General features: G+C 43.9%; 1 protein-coding gene across 1 annotated transcript in view; it reads left to right on the forward strand.

Annotated features, from left to right (window-relative positions):
* LOC132382786 (DNA ligase 1-like) overlaps window positions 1-6,567 on the forward strand; it is a 31,155-nt gene extending 24,588 nt beyond the window's left edge. Inside the window, exon 6 of the mRNA XM_059953248.1 lies at window positions 5,990-6,567. Coding sequence (XP_059809231.1) covers window positions 5,990-6,567 — 578 coding nt within the window. The remainder of the gene's footprint in view (window positions 1-5,989) is intronic.
* Window positions 6,568-13,171: the final 6,604 nt, after the last annotated feature.

Here is a 13,171-nt window from a genome sequence, read left to right on the forward strand (position 1 = left end):
AGTGAGAGGGGAGACGTAACAAACAAGTCACAGATTTATTAGGTTAAAAGTCTGTTGCGTCGCTTTTTTCCGAGCTCCGTGCCCGGAGATTTGGCCCAGAAAGACCCAGGTCTCTGAACATGGCCCGTGACAGCTAACTCGCTGCTGCCGATGTTCCATGTTCTCCCATGATGCCTCAGTCAGGGGCACCGGCCTTGAATCAGCCCATCTCCAGAGCCACGAAAATCTGGCACCCTGAAGGCACGCTCGTCTTCCAGGCCCCGTCCTTGGAATATCAAAAAGTGGCCGGTCATAAGGCCCTGAGAGTGGGTTCCATTCCCCACAAGATTCAGAGTGTAACTCCAGGTCAGGGTCTCCAAAAGAACCTTGAAAAGGGAAAAAAGGAGATATTAGGGATAGAAATAGAGCTGTGTCTGAAGATGCGAGCGAAGGAGTCGCCGTTTAGTGCCATCATAACTTTGCTCTGCCCCTCCTTAAAGAGACGAGTGACGTCTGCAATTTTCCAGTCCTCCAGAACCATTTCAGAATTTAGTGATTCTTGAAAACTCATTACTAACGCCTCGACAACCTCTCCAGCCTCTTCAGAACCCTGGGTTAATCCATCTGGTCCAGATGGCTGATCCACCTTCATGTGTTTCAGCTTCCCAAGCATCATCTTAGATGCACTCACTTCTGTCCTCTGACACTCTTCGCATTTCTGGTGTACTGCTAGTGCCTTCCACAGTGAAGACTGATTCAAAATACTTAGTAAATTTGTGCACCATTTCTTTGTCCCCATTACTACATCTGCAGCGTCATTTTCCAGTGGTCCAGTATCCACTCTTGCCTTTCCTTTACTCTTTATGCAGATATTTGAATAAAAACTTCTGTGTCCTCTTGTATATTATCAGCTGGCTTCCCTTCATATTTAATCTTTTCTCTCTTTATGGCTCTTTGGTTGCCGTTGGTTTTTAAAACTTCACGGCTCCTCTAACTGCCCACTGATTATTGCTATATAGTATGCCGTCTCTTTTGCTTGTATGTTGTCCTTGACATCACTTGTCAGCCACAGTTGCCTGAGCCTCCCTTTAGAATACTTGTTCACCTTTGGGATGTATCTTTTCTGCACCTTCAGAATTACCCCCAAAACTCCATCTATTGCTGTCCAGCCATCTTCCCTGATGGTGTCTCCTTCCAGTTGACTTTGACCAGCTCCTTTCTCGTGCCCTTGTAATTCTCTTTACTTCACTTCACTGTAGTACTGACATATTTGACTTTATCATCTCCTGTCTCAAACTGCCGGATGAATTCTATCACGTTATGATCACTGTCTCCTTAGGGTTCCTTTACACTAAGCTCCCTAATCAAATTTGGTTCATTGTACAACATCTAATCCAGAAGTGCCTTTCTCCTAGTGGGCTCAACCACAAGCAACTCCTAAAAAGTCATCTCATGAGCATTCTACAAATTCTCTCTCTCGAGATCCAGCACCAACCTGATTTTCCCAATCTACCACCTTATTACAATCTCCCATTACAATCGTAACATTGCCCTTTTGACATGCCTTTTCTATCTCCCATTGTAATTTGTAGCCAACATCCTGGGTACTACCTTGGAGGACTGTATAAAACTCCCATCAAGGTCATTTTATCCTTGCAGTTTCTTAACTCTACCCAGAAGGATTCTGCATCTTCTGATCCTATGTCAGTCACCTCTTTCTAAGGATTTGATTTAATTTTTTGCCAATAGAGGTACCCCACCTGCCTGTTCCTTTGATACGATATGTATCCTTGGGTGTTAAGCTCCCAATTATGTTCTTCTTTCGGCCACGACTCATTGATGCCCACAATATCATCTCTGCAAATCTCTAATTGAGCTACAAGATCATCTACCTTATTCCATATACTGCATGTATTCCAATGTAACACTTCAGTCCTGTATTCATCATCCTTTTTGATTTTGCCCCCATGTTACAGTTCAACTTACCTCACTGACAGCAATTTTACCCTATCATTTGCCTGTCCTTCCTCACGATCTCAGTACACACTGCCCCATCCTTAGCCATATCACTCCCGTTCCCATCCACCTGACAAATTAGTTTAAACCTCCCTGAACTGCTCTAGTGAACCTGCCCACAAGGGTATTGGTCCCCCTCAGGCTCATGTTTAACCCATTCTTTTTGTACAGGTCATACCTTCCCCAGGAGAGATCCCAATGATCCAGAAATCTGAAACTCTGTCCCCTGCACCAATATATCTTTCTTGCACTTACTTCATTTCTTGCAGAAACTCCAGCCATTGCTGCTCTGCTATCCTTCCTTCTAGTGCCCCTTTCCATTCAACTTTGGCCGGTTCCCCTCTCATGCCATTGTAGTTTCCTTTATTCCACTGAAATACTGACACATTGGAATTTAGTTTCTCCTCAAACTTCAAAGTGAACTTGATCGTATTGTGATCACTGTTCCCTAAGGGTTCCTTAACCTTAAGCTCTCTTATCACCTCTGGATCATTGCATGAATACCCAATCCAACACAGCCGATCCCCTAGTGGGCTCAACAACAAGCTGTTCTAAAAGCAATCTCTTAGACATCTACAAATTCTCTCTCGTTAGGATCAGTACTGGCCTAGTTTTCCCAATCCACTTTCATGTTAAAATCTCCAATGATTATCATGTTGATTTCTGATATGCCTTCTCTATCTCCTGCTGTAATTTGCTGCTGTTTGGAGGCCTGTTTACAAATAGCCTTTGGGGTCCTTTTACCCCTGCCATTTCTTAACTCAACCCATAGAGACTACACCTATGTCATGATTTAATATTATTTCTTCCATACAGGGCCACACCACTCCCCCTGCCTCTTAACCTATCTTTCCGATACCCCGTATATCCTTGGACGTTCATTTCTTAATGACAGCCATTCTTTAGCCAAGTTTCAGAGATGGCCACAACGTCATACTTGCCAATCTTTAGCTGAACTTCAAAACTGTCCATTTTATTTCTTATGCTGCGTGCATTCGAATATAACACTTACAGTCCAGTATTTACCACGACCTCTGGCTGCACGCCTTCCCCTTTAGAAGTTATGATGATCATTCTGTAGGAACAGGCAGAGGCCATTTGGCCCTCGGACATATTTTACCGTTCAATGGGAAAGCAGTCTGAAATGTATCCGTTTTCCCTGTTTCACCCTGCTCTCATGTGGAACATTCCTGATACTTCTCTTCCTTCTAGAACATACAACATTACAGCACAGTTCATGATGTTGTGCTGACCATTTGACCTCTAAGATGACTCTAATCCTTCCTCTTACATTGCCCCCATTTTTCTTTCATCCATGTGCCTACCTAAGAGTCTCTTAAATGCCTCTAAAGTATTTGCCTCTACCACCACCCTTGATGTGCATTCCACATACCCACTATTCTTCATACTTAAAAAAAAACTTACCACTAAAATCTCTCCCCCCATACATTCATATAATCACTTTAAAATTCTGCCTCTTGTATTAGCCATTTCTGGGCTAATTTAGTCTTTGGGCTGTCCACTCAATCATGCATACCTCTATCTATCTACTTTTCTAAATCTTGCTGTCACCATTTCAGGATATAAACCATCGACTAATAGTTACCACAAACTCACTGACTCCCTTTACTAAGTCGGCTACGCCTCTTCCCACCCTATCCTGTAAAGCTGCCATTCCCATGTTCCAATGTCTCCGACTCCTCTACATCCACTCTCAAGATGAGGCTTTCCCTTCCAGACATCTAAAATGCCCTTTGATCTCAGGCTGTGGACCAAGTCTCCTTGAAGCTAAGCTTCAAACCAGTTTAGCTCGCTCCTACCCTGTTGAGAAAACCAACTACTTTGTGCCATATCTACAAGGACTCCAAACGCAAAACATAGAACACTACAGCACAGCACAGGACCTTTGGCCCACAATTTTGTGCTGATCTACCTAAACCTACTTCACGCTCAATTTAGTCCTTCCCTTCCACACAGCCCATAACTTAACTCAATTTACCTTTCATCCATGTGCCTATCTGAGAGCCACTTAAATGTCTCTGTTGTATCAGCCTCGATCACCATCCCCAGCAATGCATTCCATTCATCCACCACTGTTTTTTAAAAAAAAACTTAACTCAGACATTTCCTTTATACTTTTCTCTATTTAACCTAAAAGCATATCCTTTGCTATTAGCCGTTTCCGCCCTGAGAAAGAGGCACAGGCTGCCCACTCTCTCTATGCCTCCCATCTTCCTTTGGGCCAAAGAGATAAGCCCTAGCTTGCTCAACCTATCCTCATAAGGCATACGCTCTAATCTGAGCAGCGTGTTGATAAATCTCCTCAGCACCCTCTCTGAAGCTTCCACGTGAGGTGGCCAGATCAGAACACAATATTCCAAGTGTGTGGTCTAACCAAAGTTTTATAGAGAAACAATATTAACTCGCACCCCTTTAACTCGATTCTTCAATTAATGAAGTCCAACATACATCTTCTTAACCACCCTAACAACATGCGTGGCAGCCTTGAGGATCTATGGACTTGCACCCCAAGATCTTCCTGTTCCCCCGCACTGATAGGAATCCTGCCATTAATTTGAACTTCCAAAGTGTACAGCTTAACATCTTTCTGGATTGGATTCCATCAGTACCCTACCAATAACCCTCTACTCTCTCCACAACACCACCGACCTTCATATCATCTGCAAACCCACTCTTCCACTTCCTCATCCAAGTCATTTGTAATGATCGTGAAGAGTGGGGTCCCAGAACTGATTGCTACTGAACCACACTCCAAGTTCATTACCTTTGTCCTTAATACTACTTGCATTAAACTCGTTTCAACCTGTACAACTGACTGAGTTTATGCCCTACCAATTTCTTGCGGTTTCTAAGTCTCTCACTTTACTCAGTGCCTCAACCTCTGGCCTATCACTCCAGTTCCCATTCCACTCCCTATCTCATTTAAGCCCTCCCCTAACAGTTCTAACAAGCCAAAGGTCCTTTTTGAGTTCGAGTGTAACCTGTCCCTTTTGGACAGATCCTCAGAAGAGATCCCAATGATCCAGAAATCTGAAACCCTGCCCACTGCACCTTTTCCTCAATCACTGCCAAATTATCATATTCTTACCCTTACTGGCATGAGGCACAGGCAAGATTACCACCCTTGAGGTCCTGCTTTTCAGCTTTCTGCCTGGTTTGGTACCACTATGAATCATGACTTCTGGCTGCTCGCCTTCCCCCACCCCCCAGAATGCTGTGGGCCCAATCCAAGAGGTCCCTGACCCTGGAATCTGGGAGGCAATATATTATCCGAGTGTCTCTACTACATCCACAGAATCTTCTGTTTGCTCCTCTAACTTCTGAATTCCGTCTCACCGCCGCAGTCCTCTTCTTCCCCTCTTCCCTTCTGAGTCACAGAACCGGACTCAGTGCCAGAGATGTGGCCCTTGCAGCTTTCCATGGTGGGGTCATTTCCCCCACCCCATTCCCCCCCAATGGTATGCCTGCTATTTGAGGGGAATGACCACAGGGGTACTCCATACTGACTCCCCATTTCCTTTCCCTCTCCCTTGAACTCTTGTCTATCAACCCCTCAGTCTCTCAAATGATCCATCTCCAGTTCCCTACCACGGTCTGTAAGGAGCAGGTGTTGTCACCAGGGACAGTGGAGGTCTGTTTGACTTCCACATCCCGCAAAAGGAGCACTCCACTGCCTTGACGGGCATTCCCACTGCTTCACTGTGCAATAAGAAAGAATAAAAAAGAACTAACCAGTATCTCACCTTAGCTGTTGCCTCTGCTCGACCAGGACACAGCTCCCCCACTCTACTACGGCACCATTCCCACAATGGCCGCTCTGTTGACCCTAACATCTTTTAGTTGTCTGTCAATTAATTAACGAATCAATCTTCACTTTTCAATCTGAAAGTGCTCCTCTCTTTGGCTCCGGCTAACTGAAGCCAAACGGTAAGCTGAAACGACTGTGGTGTAATCCCTTTGCTTTTCTTGGCAGGGCCAATAGGCTTCAACTTCTTCAAGAAAGACAAGGGCTCCAAAGAGAAATCTCCAGAGGAAGACAAGGGGCCGGGGCCGGAGCCGGGGCCGGGGCCGGAGCCGGGGCCGGGGCCAGTGACAACTCCAACTGAAGACTATGAGGAGGAACGAAAGATGGAGGGGGAGGAGAGTGAGGAGAAAGATGACAGGAAGAGGTCAGACAAAGACAAGGGCAGGCAGAAGGAGAAATCAAAAGACAAAGAGGTGAAACAGAGGGATAAAGATAAGAAGGAGAAAATGGAAAAACAAATGGAAAGAGAACAAGAGCTGAAGGAGAAAGAGGAGAAGAGGCAACAAGAAAAGGGTAAAAAGAAAGGGAGGGAGGACAAGGGGGGCACGGATAAGGGGAGCAAGCAGCAGGCAATTGAAGAGAAGCAGCGGGCAAAGGAAGAGAAGCAGAGGGCAAAGGAGGCTAAGCAGAGGGAGGAGAAGGAGAAGAAACAGCGAGCGAGGGAGGAAAAGAAGAAGAGGTCACAGCAGAAGGACAAAGCAAAGCAAGTAAAGATCAAAGGAGATGAGGAGAAAGATATGAATTAATTGATCAGGAACATGCTGGAAAATCAGTTTGATGAAGGATGTGTTTAATGATAGAAAACAAGGAAGCATACACAGAAAAGGGGTGTTTAAACATATCTAATAAAATGCTTACATCTAATTTATTTTTGGTATTGAAGAAGACAAATTTGACTACCCATGTTTCCTTCTTGACCTGGGGTCCATGTTTACCCGTTCTGTGGATACCCTTGTCTTTCAGTTGACCACAATGAGTGTTTCTGCATTGACTTCCACTGCATCTGCTCGCCCAAAGTTATTTCTCTCTCGTGATCATGTTGCTTTGTGATTTCACTTCCTGATTTGAGACCATTTTGTTGAAGACTTTAGATTAAAGTTTCTAATATTTTTCCGATCTCACTGTTATTTCTTCCCAAGGATTGATTTAATCGGCTGTGCACAGCAAGGAAGTAAGTTACAAATAATTCTGGCTGCTTGAGCTGCCAGTTTTGCAATTTCAAAACATTTCACATAACAATAGAGATGGCTGACCCCTTGAACGCTCACGCAATTGCCTACTCTTACACTGATTCAGTAGGCCAATGGTTGTGCTTCACTGCCGATTTGCTTTATCATGTGAAGTGACTCAGCATTGATTTCTGAAGCAGGCCTTGATCGGAGGTGAGATGTTGTCAGGCTTCGCTGGGTCAACTTCAAAACAGACAGAGTGGGGTGGAGGATTTTAAACAAGATGCTGGAAATACAGAGCAACATACCCGAAGTGTTGGAGGAACTCGGAAGGTCCAGCAGCATCTACTGAGAGGTATAACGAGTTGACATTTCAGTCCAAGACCCTTCGTCAGGGTAGGGAGCAGAAGCCAGAGTAAGAAGGTGGGGGAAGTGAAGCATTTCTGGAGGGGACACCTCATTCTGTCTGGGTAGCCTCCAACCTGATGGCATTAGGGTTTCTTCCAATCTGCTCCCATCACCACCCCCCCCCCCCAACCTTCCCATTTCCCATTCTGGCTTCCCCTATCACATCCCTTTGGTTCCCCTCCTCCTCTTTCTCCCATAGTCCATTGTCCTCTCTTTTTAAGATTCCTCCTTCAAACCATTACTTATTCTAACACCTTACAACTTCTCACATCACCCTCTCTACCCCACCCACCCACTTTCACCCTCACCTGGTTTCACCTATCAATTCGTACAAACAAGCTGGATGAACTCAGCAGGTCGGGCAGCATCCGTTGAAATGAGCAGTCAGCAGATGCTGCCCGACCTGCTGAGTTCCTCCGGCTTGTTTGTACGTGATTTGACCACAGCATCTGCAGTGTACTTTGTGTTCACCTGTCACTTGCTAGTGTACTCCTCCCTCTCTCCACCACCACCTGTCCCCTTTCTTTCTAGTCTTGAAGTGTCTTGGCCCAAAACATGGACTGTTTATATCGCTCCATAGATGCTGCCTTATCTGCTGAGTTCCTCCAGCATTTTGTGTGATGCTCTGCATTTCCAGAATCTATTATGATTAAGGCTATGTCATGAGTATATTTAAAGTGAAGGTAAACACATTTTTGAAAGGCTGGGTGATAGAGCACTGTGCAGATCTGACACAAAAGGAGCTGAGGCCTGCTGAGGATCATCCATGATCATATTGAATTTGGGCAGGTTACAGGGTCCAGATGTTCTACCTCTCGTTTCTGTGTTTGTGTGAAAGGTCTTCAGAAAATGTAGGCAAAGTATATTTTATCCAGTGTCTGCATATTTACATAAGTGACTAGAACTGTGAAGAATAAATAGATCCTTGCTTGGTTATACACAAGTAATTAGATTGTTTTTGTTTGGAAAGATGAAAAAGATTGGCTTTATGTGCACATCAAAACATTCAGTGAAATGTATCATGTGTCAATGGCCAACACACTAATGCAAGTGTCGCCACGTTTCAGGCACCAGCAGAACATACATACAGTTTACTAACCCTAAGCTGTATGTCTTTGGAATGTGGGAGGAAAAACACACAAACTCCTTAGACAGGAATGTGAACTGAACCCTGATCTTAAGACCATAAGATATAGGAGCAGAAGTAAGCCTTTTGGCCCATTGAGTCTGCTCTGCCATTCAATCATGGGCTGATCCAATTCTTCCATCCCCACTCCACTGCCTTAGCCCTTTGATGCCCTGGCTAATCAAACACCTGTCTATCTCTGCCTTAAATACACCCAATGACTTGGCCTCCACAGCTGCTCATGGCAACAAATTCCAGATGTACCACCCTCTGACTAAAGTAATTTCTCCATATCTCAGTTCTAAAAGGACATCCTTCAACCCTGAAATTGTGTCCTAGTCCGAAAATCCCCTACCATGGGAAATAACTTCACCATATCTAATCTGTTCAGGCCTTTTAACATTCAGAATGTTTCTATGAGATCCCCTCTCATTCTCCTGAACTCACAAGGAATACAGCCCAAGAGCTGCCAGACATTCCTCATACAGTAACCCTTTCATTCCTGGAATCATTCTTGTGAATCCTCTCTGAACCCTCTCCAATGTCAGTATATTCTTTCTAAAATAAGGAACCCAAAACTGCACACAATACTCCAAGTATGGTCTCACAACTGCCTTTTGAGCTTCAATATCACATCCCTGCACTTATATTCTACACCTCTAGAAATGAATGCCAACAGTGCATTTACCTTCTTCACAACCACCTCAACCTGGAGGTTAATCTTCAGGATATCTTGTACAAGGACTCCCAAGTCCCTTTGCATCTCTGCATTTTGAATTCTCTCCCTATCTAAATAACAGTCTGCCTGTTTATTTCTTCTGCCAAAGTGCATTACCATACACTTTCCAACATTGTATTTCATTTGCCGCCACTTTGACCATTCCCCTGCAGGCTCTCTGTTTCCTCAACACTACCTGCTCCTCCACCCATCTTTGTATCATTGGCAAATTTAGCCATAAATCCATTAATACCGCAGTCTAAATCATCGATATACAATGGTCCCAACACCGACCCCTGTGGAACTCCGCTGGTAACCAGCAGCCAGCCAGAATAGGATCCCTTTATTCCCACTCTGTTTTCTACTGATCATTCAATGCTCCACCCATGCTAGTAACTTTCCTGTAATTCCATGGGCTCTTATAAGCACCCTCTCGTACAGCACCTTGTCAAAGGCCTTCTGAAAATCCAAGTACACAACATCTACTGTATCTCCTTTGTCTACCCTGCTTGTAATTCCCCCAAAGGATTTCAGTAGGTTTGTCAGGCAGGATTTTCCTTTCAGGAAACCATGCTGGCTTTGGCCTATCTTATGTGTCTCTAGGTACTCCATCATCTCATCCCTAACAGTCGATCCCAACAACTGATCTATAGGTTCCTTTCTGCTGCCTCCCACCCTTATATAATGGAGTAACATTTGCAATTTTCCAGTCATCTGGTACAATGGCAGAATCTATTGATTCTTGAAAGATCATCATTAATGCCTCTGCAATCTCCCCAGCTACTTCCTTCAGGACCCAAAGGTCCAGATTTATCCACCCGCAGACTATTAAGCTTCCTGGGCACCTTCTCAATCGTAATTTTCACCACACAAACTTCACTTTCCTGACACTCTTGATTGTCCGGTATACTGCAGATGTCTTCCACTGTGAAGAGTGATACAAAATACGCATCGAGTTCCTCTGCATCTCTCATTACAAAATCTCCAGCGTCATTTTGTATTTATCTACCCTCAACTCTCTTTTACCCTTAATAGTTTTTAGTATCTTCTTTGATATTAGTCGCCAGCCTCCTCTCATAATTCATCTTTTCTTTCCTAATGACCTTATTATCTTTCTGCAAGTTTTTTAAAGCTTCCTAATCCTGACTTCACTTGTCAGCCACGATAGTGTCCTTCCCTTTGAAAATTTATTTGGGATATGTCTGTCTTGCAGTTCCCTCATTTTTAGAAGAAATTCCAGCCATTGCTGCTCTGCTGGTGCTGCCAAGCGTTATGCTAACCACCACAGCACTGTATTGTGGATGGCCATTTATTAAATAAAGAGATCCTCCAAAAGGTCTCAGCCTGAAACATTGACTGTTTACATCTTTTTCCATAGCAGATGACCGGCCTGCTGAGATCCTCCAGCATTTTGTGTGTGTTGCTTTGGATTTCCAGCACCTGCAGATTTTCTGTCATTTGAGATCTTCTTGTTGATGCCTATCGCAGTCAAAAGGAGGAAGTGGTCTGACAAGGTTCTTCATGGCTTTACTTATTCATTGGTTGGTGCTGGAATGCGTGGGGACACTTGCAGACTACCCCAGGTTGTGTATTTTTTTTTTAAATGTATTTATTTAGAGATACATCTCTCAGCAACCCACCAATTTAACACTAGCCTAATCACTGGGCAATTTATAATTACCAATTAACCTACTAACTGAGATGTCTTTAGAACATGGGAGAAAACTGGAGCACTTGAACAAAAGCCACACTCATGGGAAGAATACACAAACTTTCTTAGAGGATACTGAATTGAACTTTGAACTGAGGGAGGATAGCGTTATGCTAACGGCTACACTACCGAGGCACTCTTTAACACAAATGACACATTTCGACTGTTTCCATGTACACGCGATAAATAAATCTGACCCTTAATTGTTGATCAAATGCACTGCAAACACTTTGTACTGCAGTAACAACAAAAGAACAAATGTGTTCACGCTCAGTTGCTATGCCAGTGGGAATTGCTGGGGCTATTTGTTCAGATTCCACCTGTCCAGAGATAAAAGGAAATTGCACAGCTTCATTATCTCCTGATTACCAGGAACTTAGAAATGAACACCTAGCATTCACCAGTAACTCCCACATCGCAAATTACCCACCCATCACATCACTTTAAAGACTCCAGAACTCATGTTCTCAGTATTTATTATTTTTGTAGTTGCAGTGTCATCTTTTGCACATGGATTTCTCGTTAGTCTTTGTGTAGCTTGTCATTAATTCTATTATTTCTTTGTTTATTGTGAATGCCTGCAAGAAAATGAATCTCGGTATAGTATCTGGTGATATACACGTTCTTTGCTAAATTTACTTTGAACTTTAGAGAACTGAAACTATAGCCACTTCCGAACCATCCTTTGAGACCGTCCCAGAAGAATTCTACATTAATTTCTAACATTTGTTGGAAGGTGGGATTTTTTTGCCATGTCTGCAGGACAGGTATGCAGCAAGTCCTATCATCATTTGCAAACTTCTTCTCAAATCAAGATTGTGTTAAAGCCCTGTTCCAGAACATAAGGAAATAATCCAGATTGTCTATCAGTGTGCTGCAGTACCACACAGGCTTTCATTGAGATCATTTATTGATTCACCTAACCATTTCACATCAGTACAGATCTCACCAATGCTCATCAGCCACTACAGCTGCCTCCCATCTCTCACTGCCCACCCACCATGATCACCACATTCCGTTCAACACCATCTTAGCCAGGATCATCTACATGAAGCCATTGAGACAACAGTGTACACTGCTGTCGAAATAAGCAACACTGCTGACTACAACATCAAAAACAGTGAGCTGTTGGGTCTCCCTCGTGCTGTGGCTGAAGTTTTAACTCTCCGTCGTTAGCGTGAGGGAGCCTGAGGCATCTCAAACTGTTAAGATGAACAGTGGCTTTTTATGGACTCTAGATCATGGTCTCTTTGCAGGCTTTGCTATTCTTGAATGGTGGTTTGGGGGGGTGGGGCAGCTGATGATTTCTGCTGGAACAAGTGGTAGGGGGAAGAGTTAATGCTTTGCTGCTGCTCGGTGGGGGGGGCTTCTAACATTTTTTTTCTGTCATTCATTCTGTGGATTTTATTTTCTTCTGTTTCGTGGATGTCTGCGAAGAGTACAAGTTCCAGGTTGTATACTGTATTTTCACTGATATTAAATGGAACCATTGCTCACCATCTCTCATTATTTTCCCCCTCAGCATGTTACAGCTACTGTTCTTGAGGTAAAAGTACGCTAACTTTTTAAAACTGAACCCACCCTATAAAATCACGATGGACACAGACAGGGTGAATGCACACTTTTTTCCAAAGGGAATGCAAATTAGGAACGAAAGATTACCTTTATTTGTCGGAAGCTCACCAAAACAGTGAAACGTGTCATTTGTGTCCGATCAAATCAGCAGGGGTTGTACTGGGCTGCCTGATAACACTGCATGCCCACAACTCACTAACCCTGATGACTCTGGAATCTGGCAGCAATCCGGAGCTCGTGTCATCATGGGGTCAACATTCAAACTATGTCGCTATAATAGCATTATGCTAGCTACTAATGGCATTAAGGGGGGAAGAAAGATATATCAAAAAAATCTGTGGGTGGCCTGTTTATGGAACGAGCAGCCAGAGGAAGTGGTTGAGACAAGAGATTCTTAGATAGGAAAGCTATAGAGCAGTGGTTCCCAACCTGGGGTCCATGGACCCATGGTTAATCTTAAGGCACCATGCCATAAAATAAGTTGGGAACCCCTGCCATATGGGTCGTGGACAACATGGACTAGTTGGTCTAAAGGGCTTGTTTCTCTGTTCTTTAATGTCTGGGATCTCTTGATTGGGCAGCACAACATTCTCTCTCGTTCGCTCTGTCTCTCTCTCTCACACTCTCAAAATATCGATTTCCA

The sequence above is a fragment of the Hypanus sabinus genome, chromosome 29, assembly GCF_030144855.1.
Source record: "Hypanus sabinus isolate sHypSab1 chromosome 29, sHypSab1.hap1, whole genome shotgun sequence".
In the NCBI taxonomy this organism is placed as follows: domain Eukaryota; kingdom Metazoa; phylum Chordata; class Chondrichthyes; order Myliobatiformes; family Dasyatidae; genus Hypanus; species Hypanus sabinus.